General features: G+C 39.6%; 1 protein-coding gene across 2 annotated transcripts in view; it reads right to left on the bottom strand.

Moving 5' to 3' along the window:
• The window catches only part of LOC148864100 (GroES-like zinc-binding dehydrogenase family protein), a 37,817-nt gene extending 26,524 nt beyond the window's left edge, over nucleotides 1–11,293 (bottom strand). Inside the window, exons 1-7 of one of the 2 annotated variants that reach the window (XM_088979081.1) lie at nucleotides 10,955–11,293; nucleotides 10,623–10,759; nucleotides 9,140–9,186; nucleotides 8,176–8,498; nucleotides 4,982–5,064; nucleotides 4,796–4,871; nucleotides 4,645–4,706 (exon numbers count right to left, since the gene is read on the bottom strand). In XM_088979081.1, the coding sequence (XP_088835207.1) occupies nucleotides 4,645–4,706; nucleotides 4,796–4,871; nucleotides 4,982–5,064; nucleotides 8,176–8,498; nucleotides 9,140–9,186; nucleotides 10,623–10,759; nucleotides 10,955–10,997 (771 nt within the window). In that variant the 5' untranslated portion in view covers nucleotides 10,998–11,293. The remainder of the gene's footprint in view (nucleotides 1–4,644; nucleotides 4,707–4,795; nucleotides 4,872–4,981; nucleotides 5,065–8,175; nucleotides 8,499–9,139; nucleotides 9,187–10,622; nucleotides 10,760–10,954) is intronic. The other variant, XM_088979082.1, reaches the window with a different exon arrangement.
• Between the last annotated feature and the right edge of the window lie 290 nt (nucleotides 11,294–11,583).

The following is an 11,583-nucleotide window of genomic DNA, read 5'->3' on the forward strand; positions in this document are numbered from 1 at the left end:
TGGTCTAAGACTGGGTTGATGGTGGAAAACCCATCTTGAAATGGCTACCACTCCCCTGTCTGAGGGGACTTAGCATCTATTTCTGTGATTTCTCCATCTGCAAAGAGGATAGCCCTTTATTTTCCAAATGGCTTCAGCACAGGTTTCAAGTTAGTTTTAGTTTTTCTTTAACAACTCTTCTATGCCATCCTACTTCTCCATCCCCCATCTTACTGTTACAACAAAGATTGTCCATTAGTTTGACCCCCTACTTTCCACTGAATATAAAATGATTGTCTGCTTTATTTTTAGCCATTAAACTGTAATTTTATTACTGACAATCCTAAGGATCCCATTTAAAAAATGACCCCACGGTCATCCCTCCTCACAGCAACCTGAGGTTTTCCTGTAGTAATCCATCATGAACTTGCATTTGTGTAGAATAGCAAATAAAGGAACTGCCCCACTTCTGCTCCCTCTGACCGGGACTGCCGATGACTAGGATCAACCTACCTGCATTGCTTGTGATAGACTCTCAACTCCTGCTCCCTCTAAACACCCTCACCACTACAGCCTTCATTACCCAGTGGAATAGGTAAAGGAACAGCCCCACTTCCACTCTCACTGCTCCCCCCTGAGGAGAAACCCTAGGATAATAGGGTGTCTCCTCAAAGAAGGTGGCATCCATGGAGACAAACATTTTCAACCTTTTCCATAAAACCGAATCATAGCAGCAATAACCCTTTTGAGTTTGTGCATAACCAAGGAAAATGCATTTGGAGGCCTTAGGTTCAAACTTGGAATGATGAGGCCTGAGAAGCTGAACGAAACAGTTACAACCAAAGGTTTTAAGGGGAACAATGAACAACTCCTCATCTGGGTATAGAAGAGAAAAAGGGGTTTTCATATCAAGAACCCGGGAAGGAACTCGATTAATGAGATAAACTGCCGTGAGGATAGCATCACCCCAGAAGTGAATAGGTACATTGGAGGTAAATATAATGCTTCTTGCCACCTCCAAGATATGCCTATTCTTCCTTTCGGCAACGTCGTTCTGCTGTGGTGTATAAGGGCAAGTGCTCTGGTGAATAACTCCATGGCTAAGAAGATAGGAGGTCAATGGCTGTGCAAAGTATTCCTTTGCATTATCAGATCTAAGGACTTTGATTTTGGCCCCAAACTGAGTGAGAATCATCTGATGGAAGTTTTGGGTCAGAGCAGGAACCTCATCCCGAGAATGCATAAGATAGACCCAAGAAAAGCGGGTATGATCATCAACAAGCAGTAGAAAATATCTGTACCCACCCATAGAAGAGATATGATATGGCCCCCAAACATCAGTATGCACAATATCAAAAGAGGAATTACTCCTTTTATTACTTAAAGAATAAGAGGTTCTACAATGTTTGGCAAACTCACAACTCTCACACCTCAACTTTGATAACTCAACAGACTCAAATAAAGCAGGAAACAGACTCTTCAAAGACTTAAAAGACAAATGACCTAATCGATTATGCCAAAGCATAACCGGACTCACAGACTGGGAAACAAAAGACTTCTTATCCACTGACTCCTCCCAACGAGAACTCTCTCCATGCAGATAGATCCCGTTCGTCTCACGGCCAGTCCCAATCACCTTCCTGGTCACCAAGTCTTGAAAAACACATCAGTTAGGGAAAAAGGTTACTGAACAGTTCATGTGTTTGGTACTACTACTAACTGAAAGCAGGTTAGTATCAAGCTTAGGAACATGCAAGACAGAAGATAAAGAGATAGTATCTGATAGCTTGATGTCCCCCTTGCCTGAAATGGGAACAAGAGAGCCACCAACAATGGATACTCTATCTCGGCCAGAGGACAAGTGATAAGAAGTGAACAATGATGGCAAGCTGGTCATATGGTCGGATGCACCTGAATCTATTACCCAACAGTGGTCAGTATTACCTGGAGCTGAAGCATGGTAAGCTGAGGCTTGAGTACCTGAATGTGCAAATGCAGATGTGGCAAGAGCTGATGGTGACTGAGATGGCTGAGCTGAACTCCTAACTTCCTTTTCCAACTGTATGAGGGCAGCCCGAACAGCGGCTAAAGTCTCTAGGGATGTGCCTGATGAGGATGCTGAATCAGTGTTCACGGCCACATGAGCATTACCCTTCTTATTTCTTAGTTTTGCTGGGACCAAGTGAGGATGTAGCTTCCAACAAGTATCTTTTGTGTGCTTGGGTTTCTTGCAATGTTCACATACCAGATCCCATTTATCTTCCTTCTTCCGGTCCCTTTCTGGATCACCCCCTGGCTTAGGTTTAGTAGCTGTCAGGGCTGGGAAAGGGGGCTGAGGCTGCATCATGACTTTCCTCCTGGTCTCTTCACTATGCACCAGGGAGTATGTTTGAGAAAGGGTCACACTATCTCTTGTCAATATCTGTTGTCGCACAATGTCATATTCTGAATTCAAACCAGCCAGAAACTCAAATACCTTATTCGTCTCGACTTGCTTTCTGTGAGTCTGTGCATCTTTGGGACTCTCCCACTCAAGGGTCTCTAGATGGTCAATCTCATGCCACAAGGATTTCAAGGTAGAGAAGTAGACAGAAACTGGCTTCTCTCCTTGTTTAAGGTTGTTCACCTCACACTTCAGTTCATAGGCTCTGGCAACATTAAGGGGTTGGGAATAGGTTTCTTTCACAACATCCCATATCTCTTTGGCTGTCTTTGCCCACAAGTAATTTTTGTTGATATGTGGCTGCATAGAATTACACAGCCATGCCATAACCAAATAGTTCTCTTGAACCCACTTGGTGTATGTTGGGTCCTCCTTGGAAGGTTCTTTCACATTTCCCAAGAGGTAACCCAGTTTTCCCCTTCCTCCAATAGCCACCATGGCTGATTGAGCCCACTCCAAGTAATTTGACCCATCAAATCTCATAGTTGTAATCTGAAACCCAGTTTCAAATACACCACCATAACTGTTGTTTCCAAAACTACTTTCTCCCTGACCCTTAAACTCCATCTTTGTTCAAGAATCAATGGCTACAAACTGTTAGAGCCACTATACCACAAAACATAGTGAAATCAAGCAGGTCTGAAATCTGATCTGAAAACAACACAAACCTGATCTGAAATCTGATCTGAAAACAACACAAATCTGATCTGATCTGATCTGAAACCAACCCAAATCTGATCTGAAACCAATCGCCTATCACAGTATATGCAAGAAATCAACTCAAATCTGATCTGAAATCAATCGGCATGCACAGTACCAGGCAGCCTATCAAGGTTTTATCCTCTAGAAGAGCAATCTGAGATGCTATTTTCTGAAATCACTATTGTGGGGCCCATTGCTGCGAGAGCAGAATTAGGGTTTCAACTGTAGGTCTGAAATAAGTGCTTAGTTGCACTCTCCAAGCAGTCCGCACAAGTGGGACTTGTCGTAGGGTCAATATGAAACCCTAAAACTTATCACCTCTTGGGGGGGGGGGGGGGAGGGGGTTCGGTCCAACAGTCAAACCCTAGAAACAAACTTAAAACAGTTCGGCCTCTCCTTCTAGATAGGTCCAACCTATCTCGACTGATTGCAGTCTCTGAAACTAAATAAAAAAGACTTACTTATGGATTTCGGTTTACTGCCTTCCAGGGTTACCTGAACCCTAACCTTCGCTGCTTCTTCCTGATTACCAACTCTCTGCAAGCCGCGGCAAGTCCTCAACTGCTGCGAACCTCTCCTGGTAATCTCCAAGATTCAGCCGCCGAACACTTCTTCATAAGCTTCCAGCCCTAGCTAGTCCTCATGTGGTCGGCTGGACTAGACACACATGAGAAGCCCTAGATAGGCTCTGATACCAAGTAGAAGATCAAGACTGTAATCAGTCTTGAATCCTAATAGGTTTTAGGTTTACAAAACAGAAGAAAAGTGAGAGAAGGGAGAAGGAATAGAAGAGAAACAGGAGAACACAAGGGGTTGAAAGGAGGGACAGATTCTAACAGATCTGCCGCCGCCACTCTCTTATTATTTATAGGTTATGTTCAGTACATAATGGAAATGACAGATCTGCCCTTAGTACTTACATGATAAATAAAGTAAATAAAAACTGAAATAAATAACAACTGAATTAACAAACTGACCCAAACTGACACTACTATAACTGAAACAAATAACTACACATGCTGTCCTACGAACACAGTGGGGACCACTGCTGTGGGGCCCACATCAGTGTTCTCTACAACCCTATTTCCAGTTGAAAGTTAGTGTCACAATTGTTACCTCTGTTGAGCCCTTACCCTTCTAAATTGATGATTCTAGTAAGGAAATGTTGGTGTCAGCTTCGACCCTTATAATTTCTGTTACTCTACCTATTATTGTTCCTCAATCTACTGTTTCTGTTCATGTTCTTCCTACTCCACATTATTTTTTTCTTGAGTTGAGTCCATAATATGAGATTCAGGTGCATCAAAGGCACTCCACGGGTGCTACACAGAAGGTCAAATATGTAATTTGGTTTCAGGTGGTGACTTTCTTTTTGGTTCTTTACCCTAAAGGATTATCTTGTTCCTGTCTCTTTTTTTTTTTTTTTCTCTCTCTCTTTACATCCACCACAGAAATAATAATATTATTTGAAAAAACAACACTTTTTATTTGTTGCAGGCAGTTTGATGAAAGTGTAATACCTCCTGAATAGGTTCATTGCAATCAGCTGGATTAATAAATTCTGTTATACCAAAAGCCTTTCCTGCACTAAGAAGAGGTCCTCAAAGACCTAAGGTTCTTGAAATGGATCAAACCGTAACCAAAGAAGGAAGCCGCTGAATATACAATTACCTTTTTCATATTTCTCAGGGTTGGTATCTACACCAATTATTCTAGATGCCCCCCTTAGCTTGGCACCTTGTGCTACCTGATTGAAATTTTGTAATAGATAAAGTCCACCAATAAAAACTATCTGAAGGGATTCTACATATTTTCAGTAGGACAAACTTAACTAGGCATACAGAATTTCATACTTACAGAAAGGCCCACAGTTCCTAGGCCAAAAATAACTACATTTGAACCTTCTGATATGTTAGCAACATTCCAAGCCGCACCCAAACCTGGTAATATTAACATAAGAAAGATTTGCTCAATAAAACATGAGAATGTCTTCATAGCAGACCATAAAGTATATTAAAATATGAAGAGGTAGGAAAGAAGCAACAAACAATCAGTAAGTAATTTGATTATACTATCAAGTATAGCAAACTTTACATATCTAGTTAGGCTTTCAATAAACATGGCAATAAACGTGAAAAGTGCCATCTGACATGGAGAGATGAAAGAAGAGGAATAATGGAGCAAGAGAAAAGAGAGAATTGCAAGAAGTCAAAATCATTAGGGTGCAGTGGTGCCTCACAACCCTATTTATATTTAGTGTTTTAAAATATGAAGTAAAAAGACAAAACTTCCCTTTCTTTAATACATAGTAAGAATAATAACATTCCCTCTCAAGTTGGATCATATATGTCATACATTCCCAACCTGTCACATAACCCTTTATGATGCAAGAGGGTAACACACTGTGTAAAATAATACATCAACATTTTGCTCATTGGAGCCAACAAAATGTATGCAAATTTCCCCTCTATTCACTTTCTCACGATTAAGTGCTTGGCCACTTCTATATGTTTGGTCCTATCATATTGAACTGGGTTGTGGGTGAATGCTAATAGTGGATTTATTGTTTTTTTTTTTTTTTTGACCAACAACAGAAATCTTTATTGAATTCAATTAAGAATAAGTTACATAAAAACGAAGGGAGGTAAACTATCTTAACTCCCCAAAAACAAAGAAAAGAAAAAGTACAGAGCTAGAAGTAAGCCCAAAACAAAGAATCCCTATTCATCCCTTGCTTAGCTAACCCACCAGAAAAGGAATTTGCAGTTCTTTTCACCCAGTTGTACTTTATCTCAACATCCCTTGCCAACCAGTTAATAGTGGCTTTATTGTCCCAATACAATGATATAGGTTTTGGAGTAAGAAAACCCAATTCAACAAGAAGACTCTTCAGCCATAAGATTTCAATTACTCTTTGAGCCATAGCTCAATATTCAGCCTTTGTGCTTGATGTAGCTACCACAGTTTGTTTCTTGCTTTTCCATGTAACCAAATTTCCTCCTACAAAGGTGTAATAGCCTGTGTAGATCTCCTGAATCAATAGATGTAGCCCAATCCACATCTGTGTAGCTCTCCACACTAATATGATCCCACCTTAAAAAGAGAATTCCTCTTCTAGGATGCTTCCTCAAGTAGCCAAGGACATGCTCTACAATAGCGATGTGAGAGGAATTAGGTGAGTGCATGTACCAGTGATATAAAAGGCATGCCTAGGCGCACAGGCAAGGCGCATTTTAGGTATGTGCCTCACCTAGGTCCCAGGTGCACCACTTTCAAAAGGCACCTGGTGTGCCTGGTGCGCCTTGTGCCTCAGCCCAAGCATGCGCCTTTTTTATTTTTTGCACTTTTTGGTGTTTTTTCAGCATGGTGGCTGGGCCGGGGGCTCCACCCTTGGACCCCTCCAACCAAGCTCCTTTAGGCAAGCCCAAAAAAGTCCATGTTAGGGTCATAAATTATTAATCCCTAAAAAATGATTTTATAATTTTAATTATCATTTAAAAATACCTTTTATTAGGATGAATGAATAAACAAAATTAGGTAATTAGAATCTAAAGATAGGAAGTTAAAGCTCTTTTTCAAGGCTTAAAATGTTAATAAGCCCCATGGATGTCAAAGGTGAACTAATGAAATGGATGTGCAATGGTGTAATCTGCACCTACAGACTTTATTAGTTGATAAATCAAGCCAGAAGATGGAATAGGAATCATCATTTTCAACAGACTGTCTGACTGATGTAGCGGATTCTTTAGGTACAAAGTGTATAGCTAGAATATGGAGATGGTTTTTTATTACAGGTATGCTTGGATCTTTCGCCCCTAAATTTTTCTACTTTTTCATAATACAAGATAGTCCTATTGTTACCTACAAACTCTAATACAATCCAGTTTCTCAAGTAATGAACATCTGGACTATATGGATTGAAGATGAATGCACATAAGGGTTGGCTCCATTGAAACAAAGGTTTGGGCTGGCCAATAGTAAGACACTTCAGGCCTTAGCCTGATCTATACTAGTAACTTGAGAAACGTGGTCCATACAAAGCTTAGTAAAGTAAAACAATCAGGCCAGGCTCAAACAATTCACCTAAGAGGAACATGACTGACAGACCTGTGATTGGACAGAGATTGTACTGCAAAACTGTTAAGTTGGTCAAGCTCCTTAACTAGCCAGTCTAGCCTAGCTTCGGCTCATACTCACATAATATCCAGTGAACATGCACAGCCCATCAAAATTGCAAATGGATTGTTAATTCCCGTGCAAACCAACTTCTCTAACAAAATCTAAAGCTTAAATGGATGAAAATTCAAGGTTCATTAGGATATCTTTCATTAAACATTCTAATGTTTAGATTTAAAAGACCAAACCTCTCCATTTGGACATCTAAGAATAGGAAATCATCATATAATTCTCAACAAGCATAATCTAATTTGAGACTTTGTTTTTGGGTGTTTGTATGTATTTTGTTTTTGTTTTTGTTTTTTGTTCAGGGGTTTGTGTATGTCTGTGTATTTATATATTGAAGAGAGGGAGGTAGGGAGGGGAAGAGAGAGAAGGGAGAGAGAGAGAGAGAGAAAAGTTTTCAACTTTTCATGAATCTTAAATAAAACAATCATGATCTGACACGTTCCAACCAAAGTCAAATCTTCAACATCATGTTGTCAGGTTAACTATGGTCTTATCTGAATAAAAGAGTCGATTGTATATCTATCATTACCATGAAAATTCTAATTGGAACAAATTTTTTTGGTCCACCCAAATAAGTTTATGAGTAAAATAAAAGGAAAGATTGACCCAACAGACCGAAAAAACTATTCACTTTTCTACTCTTCAGGCTACCTCTCCAAAATCCCTGCTGACTGAATGGTTGCATACATGGAGAGGTGGCAATTTTTTACTTGCTTTATGTACAAAAACCTATAAGAAACAAATTTTTGACATTTGGAAATAGAACAACAACAAACACAAATTGATAAATCCATCTAAAATATTGAACATTGTGGAAATAGAGCAATAGCAAACCTAGCCTGATAGAAATACTATAAGAACCTTACCTGCAGCCACTCCACAACTAAGCAAGCATATTTTCTCCAATGGTGCAGAAGGACATATTTTAACAGCACAGCCTGAGTGCACAACCGTGTACTCACTAAAACTCGAAACAGCACAATAATGATAGATGGGTTTCCCTTTTATCGAGAAGCGGGTCTTCTGATCACTATGCATTACACCTCTCCTTTCCAATCCCAATACCTGGCACATATTACTTTTACCAGAAGTGCAATGTTTGCATGTCATACATTCTCCAGTGAATAACGTAAGCACATGGTCACCTTCTTTAAAATCAGTCACTCCTTCTCCAATGCTCTCAACAATCCTGTGAAATTTCAATTGAAACATGAAATTCCAGTTAAAATTTTGAGGGAAAGAAATGAAATGAAACAGCATGGCAGACCCAGAGAAAATTGCCATTCTTTTCCAACTGTCCAATAAATGTGATACTTCTTGTATAGCATGTACGTCAGCGTCCATGCAATTAAAAGATGAAGTCAGTGACTTGACTACTTAGGTAATTGGATTGATAAGGTCATGCCATTAGTTTAATTTTTAGTCTATGCTCAACAAAGCATGTGGACTACCAATAATAAGATGGTTATTGTTTTAAAAAACGGAAACTGAATTGGACCATTTTTGGTCTAGTTCAGTGGTTTGGGCAGTTTAGCCATCAACAGATTGTCAACCTCTTCACAACTTCCAGAACATGTTTACATGATTGATAATTCAAACAATTCAACTGTGAGGTTTGACGGGTTTTTAAGACAGTGTCTTAAATTAACATCTGTCATGCAGATGCTAGACAATTATATATGGTTTTTAGAGTAAGAAATCACCATACAATGTCATATTCTCCAAATGGTAAGTATAAGATGATCACATAAAAGAAGGAAAACAAGAAATGAAAAGTTAAGTTTGAGACTTTGAGTTGATCTCAGTATAGAAGGAAGAAATAAAACAAACCCTGATGCCTCATGGCCAAATATCCGAGGAAATAGTAGAGTGTGTGCCTGCAAAAACAAGGGATTCTTAGTGGAATGGAGTTGAAACAGTTTTAATATAGATGTGACAAAAATTCATCTATGTGCAAAATCTTGACCCATCAAGCTCAGCAGCTTCATTTTATTTTTATATTTTTTTGGTAATCGTTAACTTTATTGTATTGTGGAAAGGAATATATGTCTTGTACAAGTGATGTGCCGAGCACACCTCATAACCCCGTACCCCTTGCCACTAACCCAGTTACACACATCTACTTACTAATTTGTTTGTACATTGTTTATAGTACAAATGGGTCCTGTACACCCCTTGTTTGGATAATGTGTCATCCAGCCCATTTCCTTCCCTTCATGTCCACTCATTAAAAAGAAAAGGCCATTTACCCAATGTTGGTCCCAGCTATCTGAAATCGTGGGAGGGTTAGACTGGATTCTGTCCTAACTTTTAAATTTTTTTGCACAAAGTGGCCGCTCCCTGACTCAAATCAGCATTCTCACACTTCCCAGCACAAGATTTTACCAATACACCAAGCATTGGCCCCTTTTGTATCCACCCAATAATAGCTCTTAATTCCCTCATTAACCTCCTGATAATATCCCTTACCAGATTCCTGCACCTCCACGGTGCTGGATTGTTATGTCTTAAACATTCCACAATAATGAGTTAGTCCCCTTACATTGAGATGTCCCCAAAGTTAAGAGATCTAGAAAGCTTTAGGCCAAAAAACAATGTTGATAATTCTTCATTATAAGAGTTTCCTTCGGCAACTTTATTGGTAATAAACTAATAATGAGTGAGTCCCCTTACATTGAGATGTCCCCAAAGTTAAGAGATCTAGCAAGCTTTAGGCCAAAAAACAATGCTGATAACTCTCAATGAGTGAGTCCCCTTACATTGAGATGTCCCCAAAGTTAAGAGATCTAGCAAGCTTTAGGCCAAAAAACAATGCTGATAATTCTTCATTATAAGAGTTTCCTTCGGCAACTTTATTGGTAATAAACTAATAATGCCTATCTTTATTTTAGCATTAACTGCATGAGTTACTCTGTATTCATTTTACTCTGTTTCCATCTAAAAAATGAAAAAGTTGTTTCTTCATATCCTGTATCTTTTGAATCCCCAAGAGTATTAATGTGAGATTCTTACAAAAACATAGGCACTTTATGTTATAAGCAATTTCATTTCACCAATGAATAATAATTTCCTTCACGTAATGAATAAAATGAACATTCCTATCATATATCATATGGTTTCTTTCTAACCAAATTTCATGGCAAGCATAATGAGAGCAACACCAGCCAGTAGACTAGATATAGCAAAAGCTAAAGACTGGTCCCAAAAAAAAAAAAAGCTTACGATGCAACTTTCTTCTTTTTTTGTTTATAAGTTATAACCATTCAAAAGAAAATAAACAAATAAATGAAAAGGAAGCTCAGATATATGACACCTTAGATTCCCATTGTGTAATATCACTCCGACAGAGCGAGGTGCAAACGACTTTTATACGAATTTCCATCGGTTTCGGGGGATCAACCTCCACTTCCTCCAACACCAAAGCTTCTCCGGGACCCCAGGCAACGGCAGCTACACGAATTGAAAACAAATAAATAACAATAGCAGTTGAAGAAAAAGTGGAAATGCCGGTCAATGGCAGTGAAGCCATGGTAAATGAAGGATTGAAGTTCAATCTAAAGAAAGAAAACATAGATCAAAGATTCAAAGAAAACAAAGAACCACCATTTGTTCATATAAGAATGGAACAAACCGAAACTGAATTACCTTTGCAGGTGATGACCTGAGGATCTCTAGTTGAGACCGACATGATTGAATTACTCCGAAGAAGTGTTCAGAATTACACCCAAAATGGAGAAGTGTTTAGTGTTTACACTTGAAGCAATAAAGCAGGAATCGAAGAACAGCATCCGTCCGACTCGGTAGGTAGACCGGTCACCGGTGGTAGGTGAGTGAGACCGATAGTTTGAATTCGCATGGTCGCCCCACAAAGCGCGTCCCACAGAACATCCCAACCATATATTAGGAGCATCTCTATGGGAGATGCTCCCAATGCACGCTCAGATACATGTGGGGCGCGCGCTCGTGGGGCGTCAATCTCAATTCGGATAGTTTTGCTGCCACCCAGTAGTATGACAATGTATCATAAAAGTGGGACCCGCTATGTATTAGATGTGCGGTGTCGGATCACGTTGGTAGTGAATGGAACACATTATCTTGGTAGGTGATCCAGACTCCAAGGGCATAGCATTCGTCCGACTCAACTCCACTCAAACGATTCTCATTCCACGTCAGACTGTGTCCCCTTTTTTTGTGATAAAGGCCTAAAACCCGGCCCAGGCCCGCATAGATCCGGGCTTGGGCCTATACTTCAGGCACGGTTAGAGCCCTAATTA

This window comes from Nelumbo lutea, chromosome 3 (genome assembly GCF_056320005.1).
Source record: "Nelumbo lutea isolate HS-2025 chromosome 3, American lotus-T2T, whole genome shotgun sequence".
In the NCBI taxonomy this organism is placed as follows: Eukaryota; Viridiplantae; Streptophyta; class Magnoliopsida; order Proteales; family Nelumbonaceae; genus Nelumbo; species Nelumbo lutea.